This window comes from Micromys minutus (assembly GCF_963924665.1).
Source record: "Micromys minutus genome assembly, chromosome: 14".
NCBI classification, from domain to species: Eukaryota; Metazoa; Chordata; class Mammalia; order Rodentia; family Muridae; genus Micromys; species Micromys minutus.
The window spans coordinates 54,447,178-54,461,512 of NC_137983.1; the positions used below are offsets into that span (position 1 = coordinate 54,447,178).

Genomic DNA, 14,335 nt, shown 5'->3' on the forward strand with positions numbered 1-14,335 from the left:
GCATCTTTGGGACAGGAAGGTACACATGCAAAGAGAAATGTGACACCAACCCAGCCACAAACTCTTTGATCTACAGTGGTGCACTTCCTGTGAGACATAATAGGGCAAAGGGAACACAAAGCTCGTGTGAGGAGCCATCCAGTGTCACTCAGCAGTGCTGGTGTGACCGAGCACCTGTGAGATGGATCCACACTCGGCACTGCTGGTGTGACCGAGCACCTGAGACTAAACAGCTCAGGGAGCTAGGTAAAAGGTCATCACAATAAAGTGACTGTTGATGGCACTGTGCTCTCTCGCAGGCAGATCAGTGTCCCAAGGATCAGTAGAGAAGCTTATTCCTGCACAGATGGAACAAATATGGAGACCTGTCGCCGGGCATTATGCAGAAAGTGAGAGACCTTGGAGGATTCATTCCTAAATGGATGTCTCCATGGAATCCTTCCCCTCTACAGAAGAAGGGAGAGAAAGAGACGTAAGAACCAGAGGAGATGAAGGACCACAAACCAAGGCCCTCTAAATGAGCTGAACAGAGCTCGTCTGAACTCTCAGAGACTGAGGAGGTCCCCACCAGGCCCTCCGCGTGTGCGCTGTGGCTTCCAGTTCAGTGTTTTCATGGGACTCCTGAACATTCCAACAAATGGGTCTCTGACTCTTGTGCCTTCTCTTGGGCTTGTTTCTTTGTCTTTTCTGATTCTGACTTATTATTCTTGATTTACATATTATATTATTATTATTATATATTATATTCATGGCATTATGTTATTATGTTTCTTAGAAGCCTTCTTTTTCTACTGAGAGACAGAAGTGAGTGGATCTGGAGGGAACTGGGAGGGATCGAGGGAGGGAAACTGGAGCAGGATATATTATGTGAGGGGGAAAATCAATTTGCAACTGGAGGAAAAATTGGCATGTACTCTGGGGTGACTGACAATCTCATGATCTTGTTCACCTAAAGGACAGCTGTCATGCGGACACTTGGGACAGCCGCCTGACAATCTCTTCCTTCGTCTCACGGGTGGTGGTCTACAAACCTCTGCTTTCTTGGGCAAGAGAGGTGGTTGTCAAGGTGACGGTGGTAGGCACAAACACAGGTGCTCCCTGACTCAGTGGGACCTTCTTTGGCAAATCTTTCCTTAGGTGTTTACACACTGTTTCCCTATGCACTTGCCTGTGGTGAAGTCCCTCAATCTGGAAAGATAATGGTTCCTACATAGGGAAACCAGGAATGACTGCTCTGTTAAATGGATAATTAGCTGGAGAAAACACGGATATGGGAGCCAGACCAATAAGTTATTTGCTAATAAAATTTATGCAAAATTAAGAAAATTAATTCATAGCCACTCGTTCATAAAACTAAGCCTGATGTTTTTTTATGTTGCAATTTGTGGTTACATTCTGGCAAAATAATTGGTGTTAAATTATTTAAAAATCACTAATAACAACCACTAGAGAAAGCATCTATCAGCCTTAAGATTAGTATGATAATTCTCCCTGGCCAACCAGGGTAATCACTGCTTTGTACATGCTGATAACTTAAGCAAATATAGTCTACCATAAAGTGCAAATGCACCACAGTCTCTTCATTGACTTGACCTGATTGTAATAGTCTTAATGCAATTTCATTAGCTATTGCAATGAACATTTACAATTCATCTGCTTTATTAGCGGCTCAACTTCAGTGAGCGAGCTCTCTTGGCAGTTTAAATTCATGCATCTTTCCTTTTTCTTTCCTTTTTATAAAGTGTGTGTGTGTGTGTGTGTGTGTGTGTGTGTGCATGTGTGTGTGTGTGCAGTGTAATGTACGCCTGTGTGTGTGTTGTATGTGAATGATATGTGGGTGTGTGTGGTATGTAATATGTGTGTGTGGTTTGTGTGGTGTACATGTTCGTCTGTGTGTGTGTAATGTGGTATTGTGTGTGTATCTGTGTATGTTGTATGTGAATGGTGTGTGTGTGTGTGTGTGTGTGTGTGTGTGTGTGTGTGTGTTGGGTCCCTCCAGGAATAGTTCCACACAGAAGTTTGTTATAGCAGGTCTCAGACACCGACATTCTGGACTATTCCCAGGCTTCATGCCCACACATTTCATTTATCTTTGCTCACATGGACAGGGAAACAAGGCTTCCATGTTTTTCACAGAATATCAGACTAGCAGCAGGCAGAGGTCTCATCTTCAGAGTCAGCACAAAGAAGCATCTCTGTAGCTATCTAGCCTTAGTGTTCTGACCCCATGACCCCATACATCGCTTTAAGGCTCTGTTTCTCTACTCCCTCACCACATCTGAGCACATCACCATCACAACAAGAAAGCCGCATCCCTGAGCTTCTATGGTGGGTGTCCCTGTGATTAACTGATTGGCACGTCTTCACACTGCACATCACAAGCCCCGTCCACATAGTGAAGTGAGTAAGTCTGTCACAGAGCATTTGCCTGACTCTCCTCTGCCCTGTATCTGCACCATTCTTCCCATTCTCCAAAGATGATACACTCAGTCTCCAGTTTCATAATGAATCTTCCCAGGGTATATGATTATCGGTTTTCTTTTACAAAGAGCAGAGGTGAGCTTGAGGTTGAGCCCTTCAGTGCGCTCTGGCTTCGTAGGATCAGGAGCAAATCTTCATGTGCCTCCGAGAACACAATCCCAGAACAGCACCGACTCTCTGTGTTCTTTCCAATTAGCTTTATTTGCCTTAATTTTAGAATCTTTGAAAAAGATCACTGAAGCATTTGACTAGATTGTTAAAAGAACACCAGGAAGCTTTCACAACTACACATGTAAATGATGGAGTCTGAAGGGTCTTCATTAGAACAGAGTGAGAAAGCAACATGAAAGTGAAGGAGTGTGGAAAACGCCTTCCATGATATCTGCAAAGTGGTTTTTCAAAGGGAAGAGGCAACCAAGTCATAGACAGAGCCCAGAGAATTACCCAAGTCACATAGAGAGCCCAGAGAGTCAAACAAGTCACATAGAGAGCCCAGAGAGTCAAACAAGTCACACCCAGAGCCCTGGGAGTCAAACAAGTCACACCCAGAGCCCAGGGAGTCAAACAAGTCACACCCAGAACCCAGGGAGTCAAAAAAGTCACACCAGAGCCCAAAGAGTCAGCCAAATCACACCCAGAACTCAGGGAGTCAAACAAGTCATACACAAAGCCCAGAGAGTAACCAAGTCACACCCAGAGCCCAGAGAGTCAACATAGATACTCACAGAGCCCAGAGAGTCAACTGAGTCACACATAGAGCCCAGAGAATCAATTAAGCCACACACAGAGCCCAGAGTTAACCAATTTACACACAGAGCCTAGATTCCACTGCCCTCAGTCCACATTCTTTTCCCTGAGGAATCAGAGGCAGAACACCCGCAAGGGGCCACATCCTAGTCACATGAGCCTCTTAAGTACTTCGGGTGTAACTGGGCAGGACCATGGAAACTTCTTGACAATGGAGTGTGACTGATGCTCAGAAGGGGCTCCAGGAGTCTTGGTGCACTCTTCCAGCATGTGGAAGTAAAAGCAGTCGTCCTGCCAGTCCTCACAGCCCACCTTGTTTGAGACATGGCCTCTTCATAGCTTGTTCCTGCATACAGAAAACTAGCTGACCCATGAACTTGTGGAGGTAGGAGAACTCGGGTCTCCACCTCCCATCTCACTATGGGAACACTGGGTTTGCAGACACGTGCTGCTGCCCCTGCCTTTCCTGGCTTTCTGCGGACTCAAACTCAGGTCTGTCATCCACGCTCTTCAGAGTCTCTTGTGTGTCTACAACAATTTTCCATACAAACATTCTCGATGTGAGGACTCATGAACTCTCTTCAGGAGGAAGAAAAGAAATGCAGGAAGAACATTGTCGGGTACCTTAGTTAGTAAGTTCCCGAGGGGAAGAGGATATGGCTACAGAAAGGTTGCTCTAACGGAGCCCCAGATGCAGGTCTTTCCTTGACAATGTGTGGACTAGGTTTGTGATGCCCAGGCCCAGCATCAGCATGGGTTGAGGAAGGAAATGCTTTAGGCTTGGTAGGAGCCATGCTCTCAAACATTAGCCAGTATGAGGCGCCTCAGAGAATGTCCTTCCACACAGTAGAGCAGGCAGGTGGCCAGTGAGGGTCTGGGACACACCTGCTGACTGTTCAGTCTGATCACAGTCCTCACCGGGGTTTGCACATTCATGCACCGATGGAGTCACAACCTTTCTGTCTGGTCTCTGGGAATTTCTCACTTGGGAATCTTACACTATGCTCAGGGCCTACTGGTCAGTAAAATCTTGAATTATAAATGAGTTTCCAGGAAAAAAAAATGCACAGCTAATATTTAAAGCATATAAAAAGCCGATCCCATTTTAGTTTAGTTTGGTGATTATTTTGATGTTTAGATTGGTTGTAATTCAACTGTTTAAAAAATTTCAGATTTGATTTAAACAGACAGCACAGGGTGCTGTGTAAAAACCGCACGTAGCTATAATCTGTTTGTATCCTTGTGTGAGAAGGACTATTCCTGTCAGGTTTTTGTTTGTTTTGTAAGCCTTTCTTCTGTGTGGTGTCATTTCTACAGCAATCCTCCTTGGAAGGCTCACCTTGCAGTAGAGAATATTTGTGATTCCCAGTAAGGTCCGAGGCTTGAAACCGGAAGCCTCGGCATGCAGAAGGCAGGCCAGGTTCCTCTAGGCATACCTGGTCATGGTTATTATAAGACATTTCTAGGATGTGTATAAGAGACCTATAATTCGATAAGCCATGGTAGTGAATTCTCTTATAGTGATGGCCTGTTGTTGGCTTCTCTCTGCTGTGTGCTGACTTGGGGTTGTCTAGATAGTGAGGGTATGCTACACAGGCCCCATGGCCTCTGTCTCTCTGGGAGCAGGCGCCCTCTGCTGGCTGCATGCAAACTCACCTCCAGTTACGTGTTTCCTCCTCTGGCAGAACTGTAGTTCCCAGTACTGTATGAGACAACTGGATACATTGTTGAGTGTGGTCTTGGCGTGTCCGAAGGCTTCCAAGATGCATATGGCCTGTGGTTCAAGAGAGAATTTGGTTAGACTACTCCTTACAGGAAATAAAAATGGAGAGCCATAGCAAGGATGCTGGGCATACTCTGCTTTGTGGAAGGCTCTGTGCTTTCCACAACAATGCATACTGTAAGGTGGTCCTTTCCTCAGATGCAAACTACAAGTGCACACAAGGTTGTAGCCATTGTTAATATGGTGTCACATACTTTACCTGCCTGCCTGCACACACACACACACACACACACACACACACACACACACACACACACACACACACACTGGGGGAGGGGCTGATGGTATATGTGCACGTGTGAGGAGGACATTGGGTGTCCCAATCTGTCATTCTCCGTGTTCTTTCCTTACAACAGGATCTTCCCCTGAATCTGTAGCTAAGCTGACAGCCAAGATGCGCCAAGAGTCTCCTGTCTCCGCCCCACAGTACAGGAATTACAAGCTCATAGATGACTTTTGTGGCTTTTCACCTGGGTGATGGAGTCTGAACTCAGGCCCTTTCTACACTCTTACCAATTGAGACCCTGCCCCAGCTCCACGATGTTTTAGAAATGACAGAAACCTGAGTCCTTCCTAATCCCTGGGCACGTGACACATGCAGGCCTGCTAACCTCAGCTCTGCCTGCACTGCGGCCCTTTGCAACCCACTCTCTCTCGCTGACATGTGACAACTAATTCAAGTCACTGTCATGACCCCACACTATCATGTGCTTTGTCTCAAAGGCTGAGAGTCTGTGGTTCTAAAGCTCTAGCGCAAAGCCCCTCGGGTGGCCCTGGGATCTGACATATTCTCCAAACAAGTATCTTCGAATGTTGAGCTTGAATTAAAACCTGCTTCTCATTGTCAGCTGACAGTGACCCTAAGGATCGTGACCTGACCAGGTCTCCAAATGTACAGAAATCTGGAAAGTCCTTTGTCTTTTAAGGCTCTACAAATATGTTATACCCAGTGTGCCATTCAGCCACCAGATAGCAAAGGGTCATCTACTGAGTCAATGGGTCCCCATCCCACACCCTTTAGTTTAGGACATAACTTTTGAGCTCACCCTTATTCATCTGAAGCAAATATATCAATCCATTTCTTGTCTCTTTGGCATCTGTTACATATAGACACTCATTAGTTTGAGAAGCATTCTGTATGAGTGACTGTAATCAAGCGACACCATGATCCCAACCACAAATCAAAAATGCTAAACGTAACAAGGAAATGTGTTTAAGCATCTGGTTCTGAGACTGAGGTTTCTGAAGACACATTAAATCTTTACAGAACTCTATGATTTGGGCCTGAAAATTAATCCAACCTAAAGCAAATCACTAGCAGGCGAGATGCAACTGCCAGTCCAAAAATTAGTGATCAATGGGATCTTATTTTTCTTTAAAAACTACACAGAATAGGTGACTATGCATATGCTAAAATGAAAAATATAATTCCATCTCACTGCATGAACATACTGCAAAATAATTACTTTTAAAAGCTATAAAATAGGATGAATTAAAAATATTTTTGATTCGAAGCATCTGTGTATTGTATTTTACAATAAAGTGATACTTTATTATTCTATAAGAATATCATGGATAATGGGTGATGTGTGCCCAGACAGGACGTGTGGGGCAGTCTTTATGTGGTTGCCTCCCCATCTCAGGTTAGCAAGTTCCTTCAACCCCCAACATCATTCCGCTTTACTTTAACACAGGATGACTTCTTGGTGCTTTGCTGTGTCATGTGTGTAGAGCAGACACATGCATGACCAATAATGATTCTCTGTCCATCAGTGGCTGTAGACATACATCTAATGTGTTTACTATCTGTCTGCCCACATTCTAAGATGAACTGCCCACGTAAGCACATGTGTCTTCAACCTTCACCATCAGTCTCCACCTTTTCATCAAGCAGACAGAATCACCAGCTGTCAGGATCATGGACTCCAAATGTCCTAGCTGGGATTTGAACCACGGCAATCTGTCTGCAGAGTCACACACTTAATCCTAGCTTTGGTCTAACGTCACCCAATTTGCCTTGGATTAGCAATAAAGACATGTGACACTAGTAGAAAGCTAAAACCACCTAGGAATTGTAAATTCTTGAGACCTTTTCAGTAAGCCCACTGCTTTGATCTCCCAGATGGCAAAGCCAAGCTCTTTTCTTCTTTCTCAGCTAGTCAGCCAATAGGTGGCGCTAAAGAACTGTATTAGGAGAAATGCCGAGGAAACCCCAAAACTGGCATATTCCACTGTCTCCCTTGGCTCCGAAACAAGATTATGAGACGAGCACGTAGCCATGAAATTTTAAATAAAAATGCACAGAAATAGCACCTGCTTGTATCCTAGATGTCTACTGATTAAAATTTTATTGAACCGATAGTTCCCTCTTTATACTGTGTGGTATTAGTTTTAATAGTTAAAGTGACTATGTGCTAATTATATTGTGTTTCCCAGAAATAAAGATCTGGGGCTCCTGAATGACTACCCACACCCAGTAATCACACGTATCCCTTCTGCAAAGGGACTTCTCGGGAAAGTCTTATTTAAGTCATTGGGACAGAACTGAGTGACCCTGAACCTCATTTGGAATGCAGTGGACAAGAAGTCCCAGGTCATTTCTTCCAAAAAAGGTGGTTTTTCTGCTTCAGTGAATCCGGTGACACGGAAGAAGCCCTGATTCTGATCATCAGGGTTTGGATGTAGGGTCAGAGACCGAGCAACGTCGGGGCTGAGCTGCTCCCAGACTCAGGGGAGGAGAGCAAGAGCTCTGAGGACTGGACTCCACCGTCACTGAACACATGAAGCACAGCAAACACACAGGACGCCTCTCACAGGACGGGGAGCGCCCAGGCTCCCTCTCACAGGACGGGGAGCGCCCAGGCTCCCTCTCACAGGATGGGGAGCGGCCATGCTCCTTCTCACAGGACAGGGAGCGCCCACCCTCCTTAGCATCTTTCAGACCCAGCTGTGTCTTTGTCTTTATTGGGTTCCTGAGAACACCATGCCCCAAGAGCGTAAACCGAGAGGCCATGGACGTCCCAGACTCACACCCCCTTAATCCTATGGGGCTCTGACAAGGCTGTTGCTGTGTCCTTCATCACCCTCTGTGTGACAGTCACTGGAGGTGCCCTCTGCCCCATTTGTCTCGACTTTATCTCCCTAGCTTGTCCCTGGCCCGGGTGCCAGAGAGAGGTCCCAGGCAGAGGGGTCACAATCAGCCTGTCAGGACAGCCCGCCTGCCTTCACTTGAGAGCTTGCAGTCAGTGGAGCTGGGTCTCAATCTCAACCTCACTGCTAAATAGCTGTGTGTTCCAAGGATGCTCTCTCTACTGATTCCACTCCGCTATCTTTATCCCATGCAGAATTCAGTAGCCCCCACCTCTCATGCCCACTGAATTTTACAGATGCTCGTTACATAGTTTTACTATCGGTTCACAAATTCATCTGATGCTTGCACAAATCCCTGTTTATCCCCCAGGATGCTTTGCCTAACCTGCTCTGGGCTTCATGAACTTAGACAACGTTATTTGTGTGGATGACATCTAACATAGGGAATCCCACAGTTAATATGAGATTTAAATATCCCATGGGGAATGAAGAAAACATAGAAGAGGTTTCACTTGAAATAGCCACGAAGTTGGGGGGAGGTGTTGATTCCCCAGTGCCAGCAGACTTGGGAGAGTTGTACCCGACTAACTCAACAGGAATTGGAAAGTACTCACTTAAAGTAAACAGCAAAGTCAATTTACATAAAGTGATCAGAGTGCACCTTAGAAATTGCAGAGCCTGTTCTCTTGCCGATGATTATTTTAATAGATGATTATCTTAGCCGGTGATTTAGAGGGGGAGACTATTGTTCCCTGTCATTTCAATTAAGTCAATAGATTCTGCTATTTCCATTAGTTACCCGGCATTTATCTTATAACCATGTTGATTTATTCATGTTTTCATTTGGGAGTATCAGCCGCTGGTACGTTGGCATATTTGAGTAGAGGCTTGCCAGTCTTCCCAAGTTGACTTGTGGAGTGTAATGACAGGCTACTGAAGACGGTGCAGCCTTAACACATAGCTGTAGATTAAAACCACCCATGTTTACTGCAGCCACTTCTTTTAAAAACATTGCAGCTTTGTTGTTTGCTCTCAGGATTGCTCCACTGTGGCTTTTCGGGCACCCCCCCCCCAGAAGAAGTATCAGCCTGCAGCATTCTGTGCAAACACACAGAGAGAGGGCCTTTCTTTTACCCACAGTCTTTGACCATGGTTTGATTATGGGGATGCATCCCTGAATTAGCGGAGACATTTCTCCTGGCACGATCCACCCTCTCCCATACTCACCAGCCCAGAAGCCACTTACATGCTTGAACCTGGCATCAAACATGGTACAGCTGGAGCTGGCCCTGCTGGTCAGGTGCTTCATGATCTGCTTGCTGGCCTGGGTCTTCCCTGACCCTCTTTCTCCACTGAAAACACAAATTCACTGGCTTAGAAGAGGGAGAAAAAAAAAGCCAGAGATGATGCAAAGACCCAGGGATAGTGGGGGCCATGATGCTGTCAGGGAATCGATGGGAGTGTGTTCATTGGATAGTGTGTCCTAAACACAGAGTCAGCGGGTGTCCTGTCTTGTCACATCGGGTGTTGGATATCAGAACGCCAGAGGACCGCCTGGCACCTGTCTTCCTATGACTGAAGGGAGAACCATGTTATAATCAATTAATTAAAGTGCACTTGCTAGAAAAAAATGTTGAAATGTTAATACTAAACTCTCAACTTGATGAATGGTCTTCTCTTTTTAGCTCCATTGTCCTGATTGATAGAAGCTACCGGGACAATGGAAAAAAAAAAACCCCAAAAAAACAAAACAAAACAACAAGAAAACCAAAACCAAAACAACAACAAAAAACCTTTAGGATGTGATATTAAAATGATGATTGTAAAGCAAATTTAAAGCAATGTCTTACCTGGTACTAATTTATGGAAACACCTAATCTGGAGATATTTAACTTTTCCCCTTTTTATTGAAAATACATTTTTTTCTCACACATATCCTGATTACTGCTTCCCTTCTGTTGTTCCTCTCTGTCCCTCCCCACTTCCGGTATCATCTAGATCTACTCCTTTCTCCCATCAGAGAAAGAAAAGGCTTCTAAGGGGTAATAATAAAGCAAAGTAAGACAAGAAAAAAAAAAAAACTTGGACACTGGAGTTGAACAGGACAAAGCAAAGAAGGAAAAGAGCCCAAGAGAAGGCACAAGAATCAGAAACACACCCCTCTATTTTCACACTCGGGAGTCATAAAAACACCAAACTGGAAGCCACTATCTAAGCTCGGGTGACCTGGGCAGACCCGTGCAGGACCTGTGCAAGCTGCCTTGGTCTTTGTGAGTTCATAAGAGCTTTGATCACATCTACTTAGATGGCTTTATTTTGAGTCCTCCATCCCCTCTGGCTCTTACATTCTTTCTTGTTTCCCTTTCCTCCTCAGGGTTTGTTGATCCAGCCTCTCATGACTATAATACAGGCTACCCTCTGTCTACACTAGTTTTGGGGGCACACGAGAAACAGTCCTTGAGTGCACATGACTTCAGCTGAGCTTCTCAAGGCTTGAAGGTGAGGATAAAAAAGACTGAAGTCTTCTCCCTGATCACTGATTTCCACATGGAGGCCAAGCCATTGTGTGCAGCTTTCAAAGAAGGGCCAGACTGACTAGTCACTCCTAAATGTTTTCAAATCAGAGTCAGTCTTCGTTTCCCTTGCTTATGAGGATTTGGGAGACTTGCATAAATGAAGAAACAAGGTTTCCCCCTCCAAAAATATAGCACCCTTAAAATCTGCCCTAATGGGACATTTGTGGGGAGTTTGGGGGAGAAAGTTACCATGAGCAAATGAATGTAGAATTCGGGGGTGAAGCAAATGTAGCCATGTCTACCTACAGGACTCTTACAGGGCACTGTGAGCACCCCCCACAGCCTCCAGAGCAATCTCTCTGTCTCCAGCCCTAAAATTCCCTGAAGCAATGTTGAGTTTCTTAAGAAAGTGTTTTAGGATATATTTGGACAAGGACACACTGGGAGAGAGAAACATGAAAGGAACCAACAGTCTGGCCCACACTGGAAAGGCTGAAGGCTTCTCCTGAGATAGTAGTCCAAGCCCGATTTTAACCCTTCAGTACCCTCTACCTAAGTGTGATCCCATCCAGACCTGTTGCTGCCCGTCCCCTCGCGTCCCCTCACATCTTAATCTGAAGAGTTTTATTCCCCAGTAAACTTCCTTGCTGTAGTTTGAAATGTTTCCTTACAAATTTTCAAGACAAGCCCCTTCTGGAGGCGTCCAGAGAGAAAAGGGAGCAGAGGAGGGTAGGAGAGGCACGCTGAGGAAAGCCTGCCTTGTGACTAAGCAAAGCTATCACTTGGAGCTTGTGGGGACCACATATGGAGCAGGGACTTAGGCCCAATACTGTAGCAAGCTTTTCTTTCTCCAAGTCTGTTTCTTAGCTTTGAAAGCAGAGTCCTCGTGTTGCTGTTTTAAATCTTCAGGATGTGCTACCTGTGCCCTGGACTACTCGCTGCTAGCCCTACCTGCCTCTGGGGGTGGAGGTGAGGTGGTGTAGACCAGGAGCAGGTGAGAAATGCTGCAACAAGCTCATCGGAACTTTGCTGTGAGCTTCTTTAATACCCTCCACTAGTACCTCACTGGTCCCAAGAAAGCATCTCTTCTAAGCAGCAGTTCCTGATGGCTGGCACTGTCTGCACCGGCAATCCTAGGTCCTCCTGCAGGAGATGGTTTTACAACTGTGGGGACCCCCAGCACTTTCATAGAGGTGGCCCCACCGTTCCCACTACAAGGATGAAGTGCATAGCAGGCTGTTGGTTGCCATGGATTCTGCTACACTGGCCGAGTTCTCAAAGACATTTCCTGTCCCTTCTAATAAGACAAATGTGCCTATTGGAAGATAGACTGAAACATGTTGAGTCCTAGGATCTGCACAAGGTGAGTGGCTGGCTCACCTGAGGATGATGTTCTGCGACCTTCGCTCCTGGAACAGTCTGTGGAAGGCTCGCTCTGCACAGGAGAAGATGTGGGGAGGCAGTGAGGGGCTGCGCTGGCCTGTGGGGCTCAGGTACATCTGGGACACCTGGGGACAGCAGACCAAAGATGGAAGACTCATTCATCTCTTTTGTCCCTCATGAAAAGAGGATCTCTTGAAATTGAAACATGTTGCTGGGTCTATAGTAAGCCAGGGCAGGGGTCAGTGGTGGGGAATGGGGACAACCTGGACAGTCACCCTGCCCTCAGCCCAGTTCCAGGAGGACTAGTGACAACACAGAGGTTTATATTTTATCCTCAACTCTGGTCCACACGCCTTAAACTATTCTAATGGCTTAAAGAACAGCACCAGACAAGTTTCCAGTCTGGTAGATATCTCTGATATAAGCTTAAACTGGCATTTCCCATTACATCACAAGTTCACCCAATATTTGGCATCAACATCCTAAAATTATCCTTGAATTCATCACAGGAATTTATTTACAGGCTTCTCAGAGATGTAATTACTTTCAGTGACCTATGGATGTCACTGATACTCACTGCTAGTATCTGTGTTCCTGGAAAATTCTGTTTTAAGTAATAGGAGCCAAGTGAAAAACTAGGCAACAGGATCACTTCCAAGTCATGAGGAAGTGCCAAGCACCTGACAGGGTGGCACAAAAGAACACCGCTCCTGCCCTCACTGTACTGAGAGGCCAAATCTTTTAAGTTCACACTCCATTTTAGAGAGCCTGACCTAAGTTTGAACTCAGGTAAACTAACAGACTGGTACCTAGCATTAGTTTACAAGTTGCCCCCCTTTCCTCCCCCCAAAAAAAACTCTAGCTCCAGTCTCTATCACAGCAAGACCAGCATCTGCAGGTTATACCCTCCACGAAACCAGCATCTCCAGGTTATTCCACCAACAAACCTACACCTCCAGGTTACAAGTCCACCCCCCCAAATCTACCAATGCAGAAGGGAACAGAAATTAAGTTTATGATATGACTCCCAGCACCAGCCCACTATGTTAAAAGCCACAATAGCTTTCCAACTAGATCCTTGCACACTTACCTCCTCCCCCTGCTGCTTACTGTAAAGCCTTGCCCCAATAGATATTTTGGTACCTCAACACCAAAACCATCCTGCATAATGGCAGTGCATGGGGTGGGGGTGAGCTGGCTGGAATAGAATAAAGACCCTGCTGTGGGTTACATCAGATCAGCTCCTGTCTGTCTTTGTGGGGATCACTAACATATTTCCTGTCACTACCGGATCTCTATGGTACCATTCACACTAGCTCCCAAATCTCTGTGATGGTTTCAGAGGTGGCACTGATGTTTAAAATAAATTGATTATCCATACACATTTACCAGGTGTAAGGTGTATGCTGCAAATATGCAGCTAAAAAGACACTGTAGAAATAGGACTCAACAACAAAGCCAGACACAGTGCCAAGCTTTTCCTTACCATCCATCAATACCCATCCATGAACTAAACACCAGTCAATATCCATCCATGAACTCTAAACCAAATAATAACAAATTTGTCAAGGATGCATGAAAACATAGCGTAGTATTATTTGATTTATAGAGTGTCATACTTAAATGTAAAGGAAACCTTTGGTACAATAAGTTTGATTCCAAAAGTTGCATCAGAACACATTATCAAAACCATCATGCAAATTCAAGTGAGAACGACCCTGAGAAATTTTTCATTAATTGTTCTTTTAGTTTTTATGTCACCAAATACAAATGTGTATGCCCCATGAATGTCAGTCACTTCAACGTGGTATTTGAAGAGGTATACTCACCATAGTGGAGTAAATTGGGAGTTCTTTGAATGGGTTAACAAGCAAAAAGATGTCTCCGATAAAAGTCTGTCAAAAAGATGCAAATAGTTCATGAACCACATCATTAGAATCATCTAAAAACATAACTTAAACTATTATGGGAAATATAGTGGATCAATAAAAGTCATATTGCAATATTTTAAGCTGACTCAAGCACTCTTAAAAATATATAATTCATATTCAAACTACATGAAGCTATCAGGTTTGTTTCCATGAAACACAAGCAATGAAATGATTCTAAGGATTTACCCCAAAGGGATGTTGTGATAATTAGTCTGGGTAAACAACACAGAAGTAAAATAAACATAGCAAGAAGAAAATGGGAAAGTTAATTTTATGCCATTATAGGGAAAAGAAGATATAAAGTGTTTGTAAAACTCAAAATAAAACAATTTTAATGAAGAAAGTTAAAGCAATAAGATGTAAAGGCTTGGGGATAAATGGAATAGAGGTTATAAATGTAGATT

General features: G+C 44.7%; 1 protein-coding gene across 1 annotated transcript in view; it reads right to left on the bottom strand.

Annotated features, from left to right (window-relative positions):
• MYO16 (myosin XVI) overlaps positions 1-14,335 on the bottom strand; it is a gene marked incomplete at both ends in the record, with an annotated part of 347,769 nt that overhangs the window by 205,620 nt on the left and 127,814 nt on the right. The window contains 4 exons of the mRNA XM_080928526.1: positions 4,885-5,002; positions 9,348-9,453; positions 11,998-12,125; positions 13,830-13,895. Of these exons, the coding sequence (XP_080784652.1) occupies positions 4,885-5,002; positions 9,348-9,453; positions 11,998-12,125; positions 13,830-13,895 (418 nt within the window). The remainder of the gene's footprint in view (positions 1-4,884; positions 5,003-9,347; positions 9,454-11,997; positions 12,126-13,829; positions 13,896-14,335) is intronic.